The sequence below is a fragment of the Miscanthus floridulus genome, chromosome 1 (assembly GCF_019320115.1).
Source record: "Miscanthus floridulus cultivar M001 chromosome 1, ASM1932011v1, whole genome shotgun sequence".
In the NCBI taxonomy this organism is placed as follows: Eukaryota; Viridiplantae; Streptophyta; class Magnoliopsida; order Poales; family Poaceae; genus Miscanthus; species Miscanthus floridulus.
In genome coordinates this window covers 137,336,564-137,352,767 of record NC_089580.1, presented here as the reverse complement: position 1 = coordinate 137,352,767, position 16,204 = coordinate 137,336,564, and the positions used below count along the sequence as shown (strand labels likewise).

General features: G+C 44.7%; 1 protein-coding gene and 2 pseudogenes across 1 annotated transcript; 2 read left to right on the top strand and 1 right to left on the bottom strand.

Annotated features, from left to right (window-relative positions):
* The first annotated feature begins 8,887 nt into the window (after nt 1-8,887).
* On the top strand, nt 8,888-11,756 carry LOC136494913 (acidic leucine-rich nuclear phosphoprotein 32-related protein 2-like). Its single transcript, XM_066491087.1, has 2 exons — nt 8,888-9,633; nt 11,418-11,756. The coding sequence occupies exon 1, from the start codon at nt 9,016-9,018 to the stop codon at nt 9,592-9,594; it is 579 nt and encodes a 192-aa protein (XP_066347184.1). The 5' UTR covers nt 8,888-9,015; the 3' UTR covers nt 9,595-9,633; nt 11,418-11,756.
* LOC136463955 (uncharacterized) lies at nt 10,904-13,618 on the top strand (annotated as a pseudogene).
* A 1,461-nt stretch (nt 13,619-15,079) lies between these two features.
* Nucleotides 15,080-15,997, bottom strand: LOC136494903 (glutathione S-transferase T3-like; annotated as a pseudogene).
* Between the last annotated feature and the right edge of the window lie 207 nt (nt 15,998-16,204).

The window sequence follows — 16,204 nt, the reverse complement described above, 5'->3', positions numbered from 1 at the left end:
CAATAATTAAATCCTATGGTTAGTCCAATTAACCCCCTGTGCCTAGAAAGTGTTCCTAATTGTTCTACCACACAAAGGACTTGCAACCTAAGTTCCAATCCTACTCTAGCATGGTAATTCTAAGAATGTAAAGACATGAATTGAATTGCTCAAAGTAAATGCTCAAAGTAAATAGAGAGGAAGGAACGCGGTGATGTTTTGCCAAGGTATCAGAGAGTCGCCACTCCCCACTAGTCCTTGTTGGAGCACCTGCGCAAGGGTGTAGCTCCCCCTTGATCTGCGCAAGGATCAAGTGCTCTCAATGGGTTGATTCTTCAACACTCCATCGCGGTGAATCACCCACAACCACTCATAATGTGAGTTGGGTCATCCACAAGCTCTCTGGATGATCACCAAGCTCCCAATCACCACTAAGCCGTCTAGGTGATGGCGATCACCAAGAGTAACAAGCACGAACTCTCACTTGACCACGACAAGCCTAATGAGAAGGTGGATGCACACTTTGTTACTCTTGATCTTCACTAATGAGGGCTCTCTTTAGGATTCTCAAATCTCAATCACCTCACTAGGACCTTGCTCTTCTTGGCACTCTCTAAGGTGTTTCTTAGCTGTTGGAATGAGCAAAAGTACTCCCACACACAAGCAGAGGTGGTATTTATAACACCAGCTAAAAAACGAACCGTTATGTGCCTCTACGGGGTGACCGAACGCTCCAGTCATGTTGATCGGATGCACCGGTCAGTATACCCGAGCTCCAATGGTTATGAGTTGATCGGACGCTGGCAGCGTCTGATCAACACTGACCGGACGCGTCCGGTCACGTTTTCCCCTTACTGGAACCTTACTGATGTCGACCGAATGCTAGACCTCCAGAGTCCAGTCACTTGCTGAGCAGCATCCTGTCAGTAACCAAAACCTAATCAGCGTCCGGTCAGCTTTGACCAAACATATCTGATCAGGATTCTCCCTCTTTGGGACCTTACTAGAGTCGACCGGATGCTAGCCCTCAATGTCTGGTACCATGACCTCGCAGCGTCCGGTCACTTCCAAACGATTTCACCTTGGTCAAATGAACTGATCAGACTCTGAGCCAGCGTCTGGTCACACCGGAGCTAGCGTCTGGTTAGTATTTGACCCTCCATTCACTTTCAACTCTCGAACATATGTGAATGAAGTTTGCTCCATTGGATCAAAGGGCTATTATGGAGCTACCTAGTGCTAGTTTTAACAAGTGTGCACCACACCTAACTCACTAGTCTCACCTAGGTCAAGCTACCCATTCATACCCCCTTAATAGTACGGCCAAAGGAAAAACAAAGTCCTAAACTACTCTAAGTGTCTCTCCAACTCCAATCGACACTTAGAACTAGTCCATCCTTAACCTTATCATCCATCCTTTGAAAACCAAAACAATTTCCATCATAGGGGCATGACAACCATGATTGCCCAATCGATCTCCATTACCGTGACCTAACTCAATTGTTTCTACAAAACACACGTTAGTCATAGTAATCACGTATTGTCATTAATCACCGAAACCCAACTAGGGGCCTAGATGCTTTCACCCACCCCTAATTTAGAGCTGGCTGCTGTGGTGCATACTCTAAAAATTTGGAGGCAACATTTGTTGGGAAATAAAGTGCATATTTATACGGATCACAAGAGCCTCAAACATATTTTTAATCAGTCCGAGCTGAACATGAGGCAACGGAGATGGTTGGAGCTAATCAAGGATTATAATTTGGAGGTTCATTACCATCCTAGAAAGGCTAATGTGGTAGCCGATGCTTTGAGCTAGAAGTCATATCAAGTTGAAGAAGCACCCTTGTCTCTCAACCATGCTGAGGTGCTAGCTCATATTGCTCTAATCTTGGATTTACTTAAGCAAATTATTATAGAGCAAAGGCAAGATGTTTTGGAAATCCCGCATATCAAGGGGTTAATTACCAAAGGGTGTGGTCCTCATTTCAATGTTGATGATCAAGGTGTAGTAAAGTTCAAGAACTAACTAGAGGTTCCCTCAAGTGATGAGCTTAGGAGAAAGATTTTGGATGAAGCTCACAATTCCAAGTTATCCATTCATCCGGGAAGTAACAAGATGTATCATGATTTGTGTCACTTATATTGGTGGACAAATATGAAACAGGATATTACCAAATACATCTTTGAATGTGACATTTGTGGAAGGGTTAAGGCAGACCATATGTATACGCCTAGATTTTTACAGCCCTTGCCTATCCCTATTTGGAAATGGGAGGATATTTCCATAGACTTTGTTGTGGGTTTACGCCGCACGTCCAAGGGGTATGACTCTATTTGGGTCATTGTTGACCGTCTCACTAAGTCTGCTCATTTTCTCTCGGTAGATACTAGATATTCAGCCAAGAAGTATGCCAAGTTGTATTTTGACTAGATTGTGATCCTGCATGGAGTTCCTCTTACTATCGTCTTTGATAGAGGGTCAGTCTTTGTCTCTAGTTTCTAGGAGCAACTCTAGGAATGTCTTGGTACTAGTCTCCTCAGAAGTTTAGCTTATCATCCACAAACTGATGGTCAAATAGAAAGAGTCAAACAGGTACTTGAGGATATGTTGAGGGCTTGTGCCATTTCTTTTCCTAAAAAGTGGGATGAATGCTTGACTCTAGCTGAGTTTTCTTATAACAATAGTTATCAAGAAAGCATTCGAATGGAACCTTTTGAGGTCCTGTATGGCAACAAATGTAGAATGCCACTTAACTGGGTTGAAGTAGGTGACCATGGATATTTTGGGCCTGATTTTATCAAAGAATCTCAAGAGCAAGTCAGTATTATTTAGAGCCATTTGAAGGCAGCTCAAAGTCATCAGAAAACTTATACGAACAAGCGAAGAAGGCCCTTGCAATTTGAAGTTGGTGATCATGTGTATCTCAAAGTGTCACCCATGAGAGGGGTGCATCACTTTGGTGTCCGTGGAAAGCTAGCCCCTCGCTATGTTGGACCTTACAAAATTTTGGCTCGATGTGGTTCTGCTACCTACCATATCTAGCTCCTTGATATTTTGTCAGCAGAGCATAATATCTTCTATGTTTCCTTGTTAAAGAAATGTTTGCGGGTCCCCGATGAAGCTATGGAAATTGAAGGGCTTCCCCTCTAGCCTGATTTGCCTTATATTGATCATCTAGTCAAGATCTTAGATGAAAAAGAAAGAGTGACTAGAAACAATGTGGTGAAGTTTTATAAAGTTTAATGGCAAAATCACTCGGAGGACGAAGCAACATGGGAGCAAGAAAGCTATATATTGAAGCATTATCCACACCTTCTTTCTAGTTCACCAAGGTAATTGTTTCAATCAGAATTTATTTCTTATCTCTTTTCCCACACTAGGCACATGAAATCTCGGGACGAGATTTTTGTTTAAGGGGGGTAGATTTGTAACACCCTCGGTGTTACACCATAAATTATTTACTAAAACATATCATGAGCATCATGTTTATGTGTTAATGAATGCGATAAAAGTGTGTAGATCAATTTCTATAACTCGAAATGATCAACTAAAATGTGAAACGAAAGTTGAGTCGATAGTCATGTTATATCACTTAGGGTTTAAAACCAATTTTTATTAAGCAAAAATGCTATAGAATATGTATGTGATACTTAAATAAAGTTTGAAGTATAAACTTTGTAGATGACAGTGAAATACTTGTGGTCAAAAAATGATATTACTAGCTAATATTTCCACTAGCTTATAAATCGCAAATGGAAATCAAATTCAGCTAAAAAACTTAGAAATTTTCAAGTCTGTCGACAGTTAGACACTGCTATGTTTGGCAATTTATTGTGAGAGATTGGGTTATGAAGTGGTGTAGCGTTATAGCTCGATTTGGTAGTCTCATGTGCCATCTTGTGCATGGTGAAGACGGTTTAGGTTTAGGAGCAACCGTTTGGTCGTGATGAATGCTTTAAAATTCATACGCGTCACTATCTCAGGCTAGTTGGCCACGTGGCCACGATCACCGCACCCGGGTGCTCGGTGTCGCCATGTTGGTCGCACATGCATGCGCTGCCGTGTGCGGTCGGTCGTGGCCGCCTCTAGCCTAGCCATGGCTCGGCTGTCGCTGGCCCGTCGCATGGAGCCACTGCTGCTATCGCCTGCCCTGTCCCACGCTATGCTACCATCGTGTCCGCCACTGCTGCCTCACGTCGAGACACTGCTGCTACCATTGCATCGCTCTAGTGCGTGCACTGCATCACGCTACCCCTCCCTAGCCTAGTTGGGTGCTGTCCGCATGTGGCCGTGCACGCCACTGTTGCTATGTCATTTATGACACTGCGGCTGTGCAGGCTACGCCGATCGGACGCGCGCACGCCCGGCAACTAGCGCCAACGCGTGGGCCTCCTGGTCCCACCACTCACGTCTCACCAAGGCAAGGACAAGCCAAGCCCACTATCGTGCTCCATTTCTCTCTTTTCCTCTTCTCCCTCTGCTTTCCGCCGTCGTCGTGTCGCGTCACGGTGAAACCAGAGAGCGAGCACCTCTCATTAGTTCCTCATGCTCGCATCTCCACCTTCACATCCCCTCTCTAGCCAACCCCACCCCACCTTGACTCGCGTCACGCCGAGCTCCAATTTTGGAGCTTTGCCCACTGCCGTGCCGATAAGGCCCGCAACCGCCCGCATCGTGGCTAGTCTCCACCACATTGTTGCATGAATTCCTCTACACCACTAGCTCGCCTTGGCTCGCTCTTCATTGTGCGCATGCTAGTCATAGCTCTAGTGCCGCCTCCTTGCCATTGACGTAGTCGTGCCTTTGTGGTCCACCGTTCACCTCACAGCGCGCATATGGCCAGCCTCGCTCCGGTCGTCTCCGGCCGAGCCGGCTTCTCGATAAGGTCACTGGTGAGTTGTCATTGCTCACCTGCTACCCCTACCACCTTGTTGTTGCTGTGGCTCACCTGAACGTCGTCGCCATTGCCGTAGGGTGCCCACCGTCGTGGAGAGGTCCTTCTACGACGTCTCGGCTCATGCAACCGCCGCCCATTGTCCCGCGTCGAACCCTAGGTGAGCGTCGGCCTCGTAGATAGGCCAGTGTGGGTCCTATGTGGCTGGTGTAAGCGCTAGTGCCACCGCTCACCACGCTGGAGTACACAGGGATGGTCAAGGGCCTTGCCGTTGTAAAGAGGAGAAGATCTGAGGGTTCCGTTACAAAGTCGTTGTCTATAGAAATAGTACGTGTAGTGTTCACACTATTTTTTGATAACGCAAGGGCGTTTTTGCAAGAGTGCCAGTGCGCGTGGGCTTCCTCACCGTGGGCCACCTCCGCACGTGGGCCACGCCTTGCCTGTGGGCCACCGCGTGCTCGCGCACGCGAGCGTTGCGCCGCGTGGGCCACGTTGGGCTAAAATCAGTTTAGCTTTTTCGTGGAGAATAGAAATAGTTTTTCATTTGTATTTCTGAGCTGAACTTTGATAAATCATATAAAATCATGTAGGTATCCAAAAATTGTGAAACCAATTTTGTTGAGTTTCTAAAATTGTGCTCTATTTGTTAGTGTATTTAATTCATATATGGGCTTGTTGATACCAGTAGCTATTAAATCATTTGAGAGTGCTTAATATGATTAGGTTAAATATTGTAGGAATTTTTATGGTAGATTGGTGATAGCAAAAACCCTAAAATTTTTATAGTAGGTTCATTGTATTATTATGTGCTTACTATAATTTTTGTAGCTTTAGAATAAACTTAACATAAGGGTAGTTAAATGCTCTTTGTTTCAAATATACATTAAATCATTAGTAGAAATAGAGATATATCTTTCATTTGTAAAGCTGGGTGTTTGTTAGTTGAACCCAACACTTTACTTGATGAAGATGATAGTTAGCTTAGTATTTGAGTCAATAGAGCTAGTTTAGTAGTTTACCATGTGTATTCTTATTTTAAGAGTTCCTGTTGTCGAAATGCTAAGTGTTGCATCATCATCGCATGCATGTAGAGAATGAGTTGGCAGAGATCTTGACCATCGGAGATCACGAGTTTGAGGAGGTGATCGAGGAGTACGAGGAGGAGATCCTCATATAGGAGGAGGTCCCAGAGCCACCACTAACTGACTGAGTTGACACCCTGCCTGCGCAAGGCAAGCCCCAGTACATAACCCTTATTTTAAATGATCACTAGATATATGTGTGTGTGATGTGCATTTACGTTACAGAATTTATATTGAAACTACATGCATAGATATACCTACCTATGAGTCCTACTAGCTTAGGTCAAGTAGTGTATTCTTATTTTAAGAGTTCCTGTTGTCGAAATGCTAAGTGTTGCATCATCATCGCATGCATGTAGAGAATGAGTTGGCGGAGATCGTGACCATCGGAGATCACGAGTTTGAGGAGGTAATCGAGGAGTATGAGGAGGAGATCCTCATGTAGGAGGAGGTCCTAGAGCCGCCACTAACTGACTAAGTTGACACCCTGCCTGCATAAGGCAAGCCCCGGTACATAACCCTTATTTTAAATGATCACTAGATATATGTGTGTGTGATGTGCATTTACGTTACAGGATTTATATTGAAACTACATGCATAGATATACCTACCTATGAGTCCTACTAGCTTAGGTCAAGTAGTTGCTATGCTTAGGTTTTTCGGTAGCATGAGTAACATGTCGCTACTCACAATAGGTGATTATTATTATCACTCTCATGATAAAATGGTGAAAGGAAATGGAGAATGGGCAGGGATATGGTACGGGTATTGGTGGGTGTAAAAGGTTGTGTCCCGCGGCCATCGGGGCATAGCTTGGTTACACTGTTTTCTCTGTCCGTGTCGGTTAAGGACCGACCATTGCATTAGATTCTAGTCAGGTCACGAACTTATTATCCTAAGCACATACTTGTTATGAGAGCAGGGGAGGCTTGTTGCTCTCTTATCGTGAGTACTGGCTCTTTCCGGACCGACTGATTGGAGGCAGGGATGGTGGAGGTCTAAGCACCACACTGAGTTTGGGACTCAGGTGTGGGGCTTGGAATCCAAGTTTAGACGGAGACCTAGACCCCTTGACAGGAGAGTGGTGGGTTGGTCCTGCTTGTGCCTGGGGTACAAGCGAGGCATGTGTTTTAGGGTACCCAGCTGGGCTATATTGGTTTGTGAATCACCGTGTAATACGGTATGACTTGTCTACGATCTAGCACCATAGTAAAAACTAAAAGATGAAAGGTGGTGAAATAGATCTGATTGCTCAACGCTTGCTTGAAAGTAGAACAGGTGCTTACATAGTATAGTTAGCTAATGAACTAATCATGACTGCTAATAAAACACATACATGAGGATTCACTACTAGTGTTGCTTTTTGCAAAAAGAAAACCCAACAAACCATAAAGCTTATCACATCCTTTGGAGCCGGAAAATTATTCCTACTAGTCGAGTAAGTCTTGCGAGTACAATATATACTCAGGGTTTATTTACCCCTGTTGCGGGTGCAGCTTGAGGAGTAGCTGTTATGTGGAGGATTCTTCTGGTGGATACAGACGAATCCTTGTATCTTATCATTAGATGTTATTGTAATTCTGTTGTTTAAATTCCGCACTCTGAACTTGGTATTGTAATAATGTATTTCTGAGAACTCTTGATGTATGAAATGGACTAAGTATTGTAAACCCGTTCTCATTATTAGATCCTGGAGGAAAAACATGGATTGTTCGAGTTCTCCCTTGGGGTATGCTCGACGGAATCGTCCGATGTAGTTTGCTTTCGAGGTGCTTAGTGTCTAGTGCAAGGCAAGCGTCTCTAAAGGTGTATTATTTCGGACGGTTCTGCCACAATTGGGAGGGAGTTGGTGGGCCTCTAATGGCGGCCGGGAGGGACTGAGGGAAGACTGAGCAGTGGAGTAAAGTTGATTAGGGTTTGGAGAGGTTGTATATATAACAAGGTCTGTTGGGCTGTGCTTTTCTTTCTGATTACTGGGCCTCATCGGTTACTTCGGTTCTTTCGGTTAATCGAGCTCAAGAACCGAATTAACCTGACTTATTTCGGTTACTTAAAATTGAGAACCGAAATAGGAACCGAAATATTCGGTTTCGGTCAGTTCGGTTTCGATTATGGTTATTTCGGTTCGGTTCTCGGTTCTCGGTTATTTTTGCCCAGGCTTACGCGTGGTGGTTGAACCGGCCAGCGTGGAAGCCATCGCCGGTGACGAGCTTGGTCGGGGTGCATCGAGTGGAGCTCCCCTGTGTATGACCATAGGTAGAGGCGGGGCGAAGCTCACTCAGCCACACTAGCTACGGAAGGCAGCCACAGCTCCCGCGTGAGAAGCTAAGAAATCGGCTCAGCAGCGACGAACGGCGATGTGGATGCCTTGACTATCCATACAAGGTCATACAACGAGGATGGGCGGTGGTGGAAAAGTGAGATGAGAGAATAAGGTTGGAGAGAAATAATAAAGTAAGCCTATGGGCCCTGTTCGCTCGGAGGAATTTTGGAGGAATCTGAATGAATCTGAAAAAATTTGTGAGAAAAAAACGCTGTTCCGGATAAAAAAAAAAAGTAGATCAAGGGTACACGAACGGGGCCATGGAGGCATCCGGGCTTGTTTGTGCTGGTGGGTCCGCTGTACCACCGAATTAGATATTAGAATTATAGATTTTGTTAAATAAGTCTTGGAGCCGCGGGTCACTCGAGTGATCACGCAGACCAGCGGCACATCTTGTTAACGATATATTTGCTCATAATTTAAAAGATGCTATCTTTTCCATCGTTTAATTAATCGAAATAAATAACGAAAGTATATAGCTACAAAATTGGAGAAAGATAAAAGTTACTGAAAAACAAGAGCAAAATCGTGGGGAAACGGTGGTCAAAGCAACCAATAAAGTACTCTAGATCCAATTCCGCCGGGCAGAGGGCCCAAGCGCTGCCGCGCTGACGTCGCCTGCCTGCAGCTGCCAGCTGGTGCCTCGTCGACGGCTGCTGCGCTAGGGTTGAGCCTTTGATGCTGTAAAGTGTAAATTGCCTCACTCCCCCTCGCAGCCGGTTCCGACCCAGCCATGGGGACGGCGGCGCCGGCGATGATGCCGATGGAGGACCTTGAGGCGGCCATCGCCGAGCTCCCTGCCAAGAAGGACGCCCTGCGCGAGGCCTTCGATAGCCTCGCCGCCTGCTCGCCCTACCCGCTCCCCTTCACGTGGGAGGACCTCGACGCGCACGTCTCCTCCGTCCAATCCTCCATCTCGCGCCGGTTCCGCCAGCTCCGGGCGCTCGAGGCCGCGCGCCCAGGCAGCACTAGTAAGAATAAGGAAGGGGCTAACGAGGTGGAAGAAGAAGAGGTGGAGGAAGAAGAGGAGGAGGTGGTGGTGGAGGAAGAAGAAGAAGAAGAGGTGGAGGAAGAAGAGGAAGAGGAGGTGGTGGAGGAAGAAGAAGAGGAAGAGGAGGTGGAGGAGGAAGAGGAGGAGGAGGAGGAGGAGAAGGAGAAGGAGATAGAAGAGGAGGAGGAAGAGAACGACAAGCAGATGAAGGAGGCCGACGACAACATTGGCAATCAAGCCAAGGAAGATAAAGAGGGCTGTGAGGATAACAAGCGCAAGCGGGATGCCGACGAAGAGGCGGTCAGAAGAACAACACTGTGAAGCTTTGCAAGGGTCTTGGGCTTGCAGACAGGGCCACAGGTATGGAGCTATCTCCGTTCATAGTTATATTTTTTTTTCTGCAATTCTGCTCAATCTATGTGTTTGATCGTGCCTATGGTGTTCTGGTTATTGTCAATAATGTTTCATAAACTAGGTTGATTTAAAGTGCTGTTACAATTTTCTTATGTCATTTATAGCACCATAAAAGCTTGATTATAGAAGACCACATTCCTGCAAAGGCATGAGAAACACCTCTTGCAGGCAGGTTATTCGTCCATAGTGGATATAATGCAGTGTGACTAGTTTTGGAAAGGCTTACTATCTGATCATGTCATCCAGAGTTTTCTTATGGGTCAAGCATGTTAGTTTTTTTATCTTCTACTGCGTAGCCACACGGTAGAATATTGTAGATGTACACCTAAAAACTATATAGCCGAATAAAAGAAATCATATTTGTAGGAAACAGGGAACTATTCTGATCCATCTTTTGATTTTGTACTAATCAATGGTATGCGAAATTTTCCCTATTTGACTTTCTTGAAAGTTTGGTAGCAGATAGTTTAAGTAGCAAAGGTACAAAAGATGCAGACAAAGGACCATTTGACACAACTCATACATGTTTGTTGCACCTGGTGCTATGTATCCTTCTTTGCCCAATCGATTAACATGTATTCCTGAGTGATACCTGCTTGATCATGCAAGTGTTTGATCTCTGGCTGCAACGCTCCAATGCTATGTAACTATTCATAACTAAGATTTAACAGTTATTAAACTATTTACTACTGTAAAAGTTTCTAGTCTCCACACATTCTTTGTTTCTACTTTCTAGACACAGCACCTTTGGCTCACCATTGACAGCAGCATCTCAGACACCACCAGGTGGTGGGCCTCAACCATTCTGATCCTTTGGCCCAGACTTTCACATCAAACGCCAAAGAAATTAGTTTTTTAATTCCTAAGTTTTCATTAAAATAAGAGTGCTGATTGTTGGACATGTACGTGGATGTGCAAGGCTGCTAGGGGAGTTTTTGTTTATTCCCAATTGATATTTTGTTTTTCACTATGTTCAATAGTCAATGTAAGTATCAAAGATCAGTGTATAATGTATACAATATGCATCAAATGATGGTATTGAAGAACTGTGCGGCTGAAGCTGATTTGTTGTGAGAGAAAAACACTGTTCCATGGCTGATAAGCTCAAGCGAACAGGGTGTTGTCAGTTGTCACTAATGTGGGACATCAACAAAAAGTTGCTCAAGAAAGCACCACCAATTATGTTCACCGTGTTGTTCTTTAGTGTTGTGCCTTCATGAGACTGTTCCGTGAAGGTGTGCTTACATGCTTTCCTTTGCTGCTAGCCTGTCATTTGTCAATACAATCTGTGAAAGAGTCTGAATCCTGTGACCAAAATGGCAATTCTGTTCATTATTGCTACTCGCAAAAAAAAAAAAAAAAAAAAAAAACTGTTCATTATTGGATCTCACGTGATAACTGATATCAACCGAAGTGGTAGGTTTATATGGATATACTTTTAAATTTCGATAGAAACCCTAGTTTGCTTAGTATATCAAGTATGTACATCAGTTGATTGCCTGGTCTGTAGCTGTAATGCATTTTTGTATGTTTATTGCTGAGCCATTATTTGAACTTTTTTCACTGTTTTCATACGCAGCTAGACTTCATACATTGGCCTCTATCTTCTTTACATTTTCAGTTTGATTTTGACAGAAATGTAGGCACTCATCTCCATGTCTGTACCTCATTCGCAATGCAAGGGTTCGCCTTCTTATTAATGTTTCCTTTTGCCTTCATCTTTTCTGCAGATTTAATTGACTATATGATTGGAAATGGGCAGCATCTCGAAGTTTTTCATTTGGTACAAATTTTAAATTTGGAGGACAAGTATCCTCCATTTTCTCTTCTGAAGGGATACATTGAGAAGGCCAAGCAGACGACTTCTGTGGAGATATTTAGAAAGAATGAAACACACAAGTCCTTGGTATGAGCTAGCCCTTGTGACACTAAAATCAAGTATTTCACTGACAGGAATTATATGGTGCCCAGGGTAGCACAAACCCTGGACATCCAGGCCATTATGCTGTAACGTCAAAATTTGTTCTGACGGAGAGAAATTTGAGGCCGCTATTCATCTATTGACAATTTTTTTAGGGTGGGAATGCATACCTCCTCCGGGATGCTGATTTCATTCTTTTCCATGTCTGGTGATCTCCAATAACTCTGGCAGGTTATAGTTTCAGGTTGGGGTACGAGGTTTTGGTTTTGGGGATCTTGGTGGCCTCCATCTGTAGAGGTATGGCTGAGGGTTGCAGGTAGTTCGCCGGCCCGGTAGTGGGCGGAAACGCGAGACGGTGGTGGACAGTGGTTGGGCAGGCATGGAGGCGGGGGCATTGTGCTCGAAGTGGTTAGTGCCGTCCGTGGTGGAGGGCAATGGAGGAGGTGGGGGAGCAGGATCCATGGTGAGGGAGGGAGGCACTGTGCATGCGGCACATTGGGCGGGCGGGGGGTCGGGACGTACGGAAGAGGCGTGGGTGGGGATCGAGACGATGACGACTCTGTTTCCCTCCTACGATGAAGACCAGGATGTCCAGTCCAGGATGATGCTCATCCTGGTGGACATAGAAACCGGGTTCTTTCAGTGATCACCTTAATCATAACTTATAGCATTGTGGTTTTACTACAGATTGTGGAACAAGTTCTGTTGTAGATATAAATGTATATTGATCCGATAAAGCTGCTTTCTTATCAACTATATTTCTTTCTGTCTTTTGTTTCCTTTTCACATTTACAGTGAAGTAAGTAAGAAAGCACATACACATTCTGCACTAGCACACTTGCCTGGCACATGAGTGTGCCACCTATCTGATTCACACCCCTAGAAAGCCATATACCACTGGTAAATGGGGAACGTACTCACACATATTGACATAGATATGGTGTCTAGATTTCAATCCAGGGTGGAGTCAAAAAACTCCACCCCACCAAGAGGTGGGTACTCAAATTTGTTGTTTGTTAGCTGAAAGGTTTTTGGATCTTGCCTATGTGCAGAACTTGGCTATACCAAAGGAACTATGGATTGCACATCACCTAGCTGAGCAGAAACTTGCTGATTCTAGGCAACGCAGTGCTATCATAGCAGAAATTAATTATTTGATGAGTGAATATAAAAAGGAACAAAGGTCAGCAAATCCCTCAATGCCCTCGACATGGGATTCACAGCAGCCAACGAAACATAAAAAGAGGAAGAGGAAGCGCAAGAAAGAGGAGCAGGAGCACCATGACGAAGCACAAGACAACCAGCAGCAGCAGGAACAGAATGAAAACAAGTTAATTCAAGGAAAGCAACATCAGCTGCATCAACAAGAAAATAAGGCGCAAGTGACGGAGCAGCAGCAGCAGCAGCATATGAAACTGCCAAGGCCAGCTACCCTTAAGCTACCAACACCTGCTGTTCCTCTGGTTCTGAATGTAGCTCAGATCTAATACTTTGGGCATCCACCTTACGCCGCTATGCCTGGAGTTCAGAATTACCCTGCCCAGTCAGGTTGGCCTATAGCTCAAGGAAGACCATTCGCACCGCAATTCAGATCACCTCAGTATATGGGTCCTCCATTTAATCCCTTTGCCCTTCATCCTCCGTCCTATCCCACCCTGACGTTGTGAAACTACGGTGAAGCGTAGAAGTTATATGAAATAGCTAGTGTAGAAGTTATATGAAATAGCCCGGTATTGGTTCGGTATGTAAGTGGCTTTGTGTTCATTCGTTATACGTGTCAACAGTTCTTTTCGCAACATGGTGTTCATTTGCTAATTCCTGGCCTGACATATGGAGGTAGCCTTGGGCGTTTATTTTGTTGCTGCAGTTTCTGCCTGCGCTGTTTCCTCTTGCGATTCTTGTTTTGTCTTCTCCTTTTCTGGCTTTGCCACATTTCTTCCGGCTCCTGCGGCTCTTGTTGATTTTGAATGTGCTGATGATGCGTCTCCTGTGGCTTCTGCTGCTGGTGCTGTTTCTCTTTTGGTTTTTGCTGCAGCTCCTGTGGCTTTTGCTGCTGCTGCTGGTGGTGGTGGTGGTTTTCCACCTGTTGCATTTGTGGCCGCTGCTGATACTCCACTTGAAAATTGCGCTGCTGATGCGGACTTGCAATGGAGGCTGAAACACCTGCTAGACCTGTGTATATATGCTAAACACTGTATAGTACAAATGTACAAGCACAAGTTCCGGTTGGGAATTGGTAGTTTTCGTGCCGCCGACACATCTCCGGCTGAAAATATCATTCGGTTCTCAATGAAAAGGGAACACATCCCTGATCCCTGGCTCCGACCTATGTGATTAACAATTTGCATGCACTGAACGCACCAGAGTATGCCTGTTATAACTGTAATTTATCCACGTTGTTCACTTCCATTCCATCTGGTTGTCCTATGCCACTTTCTTCACTTCTGAAGTTGAACAAAAAACCTCATTCAGATTTCAGATGTCAGACCCAGAGCTACCGTTCAACATATGCTACTACTATATTGGTTTAAATGATACCAGAATCAAATTTCTGAAGTAGATAAATTTCGGTATGTTCATGTCTGGTAAACTTTCAAGATAACGCACCATGAATGTATGATAAATAAATGCAACCGATAGCGCATCATGATCGATGAATGCAACTTAAGTAAGAGCAGGTAAAAGTAGGTACTGGGACAGGTAAAACGCAAACCGTCTCTATAACGTTCTAACAGCATCTCCAACAGATTAGCCGAAAGGAATATCTAAATTTAGTGATTTTGGTATTTTGTAAAATGAACTACTCCTTCAAAAAATAGACTACTTCAACAGACTATCTAAATTGAGACTCTCTATATTTAAACTTGCCACGTCACCCATCCCGATCCCGTCCGCTCTCTTTTTGGATCATTGCAGGCGCCGTCTCGAACTCAAGTTCCGCAGCAGGGGCCGGCCGCCTGGAACTCCATCCTGATCCCGTCCGCTGGTTGCCGGCTGCCCGGGCATCATCAACGCTCACGTCCACCAGGCCACAAGGGGCAGAGTCGCCCAACCATCAGGGCACGCAGGGGCCGACCATTGCCGGCCGCACGTCTTGAAGGGCATCACGGCAGCCTGCTGAGCCGTGTAGGTGGTTTGCTTAATTTGGCCATAATCTTGTAAATTGACACAGATAATTATCTCGGTTGATTAGAGAATTTGTCCTCCTACCCAACAGCTCAAGGTGTGTCAACAATGGATTCTAAAGATGAATTCTATGATACAATGTTCAATGAAGTGCTTGAGTCATCATCTTGGGAGGATGAGGATGATTTATATGTTGCTGCTGCACACATAGTAGCAGAGGCCAATGAGAAGCAACCATATCACCGAGTTTCTATTGACGGACATCGCGTATTGAATCGGTGATAGGCAGTCCGGGCACTCCAAACTTTTTCAAGACTATTTCTCAGATAACCCTATGTATGGGGCGAACTATTTTAGGCGAAGGCTTTCTTGTACCGCTCCTCTTTCTTCAACTCCTTCTCTGCATCAGCTTCTTCTTTTTTGCCAAAAGATAATACAATGCTTCGATGCTAGAATGTTGCCGTAATTTCTGCTTCTCCTTCTTTTGCCCTGGAGGTCTCTGAAGTGCACTATTAGAATGCTGATTCTCATCAACAGTAGCAGTGGGCAGCAAAGGAGGAGCCGATGTACAACTTGAATTGGCTGAAACCTTCTGCTTTTTACTGATTGGCTTCTGGGTTTCCATCTGCTTTTGCCTATCTACCCACTTAGCTTGGCCTTTTAATAATTTCCAGCAATGCATGTATGGAAATTGCCTATGCTGCATGTCTTCTTTAATAAACATTTTCAATGCATCTGCTTGCTACATAGTGGACAAAGATGAATGTGTAAGATGCATCGAAATCATATACAATTGGAAAGGGAAAGGTGTGTCGTCAAACCTTGTCATCGATGGTCACTCCACTTTGATTTCTGCCCTCAATCTTGGAAAGACAACCCGCAAAGAGGTTCACATCGTGCTGTATACCAGACCAACGGTTCATCAGAGAGCCTTGCGAGCGATCAGACGAGAAATCCTTGTGGGCATGGAAATGTGCATGTATTCGTTTCCAATATGTGGTACGTGATTGGTCCACACCTTTCACTGGATCCAAACTCACGTTTAGCCACGATTTGACAAGTTGTTCATCCTCATCAATTGTGAATTTTTTTGTTCTTTTCGGAATTCCTTTCCCTATTGCTTCAACCTCATCTTGTGCTACTACTTCCTGAGCAGGTTGATTTTCAAACTGACCAGGAAGACCAAAGCCATTTGTCATCAGGCCAGTGAAATATCCCCCTGAATCCATGGCACCTGTGATAGCAAATAACAAAGATTAATCATTTGGTTTTTAAAATTCTATGGTTGGCGATGTACTATGCATTCACTATCAACTAACTGCCACAAGTATAGAGCTTTCTACTGCCGCAGAGTACTGCCAAGACTCCTATAACATTTCAGAACACAATGAATCAGATAACACAAATGTCAGATATAGGCTCGCACTGCTGCTCAGTGAGTTACTGAACTGACCTGAACTTTCCATGCTA

Coding starts and splice junctions, on each gene's coding strand:
- LOC136494913 (XM_066491087.1), top strand. CDS start 9,016: ATGGGGACGGCGGCGCCGGCGATGATGCCGATGGAGGACCTTGAGGCG.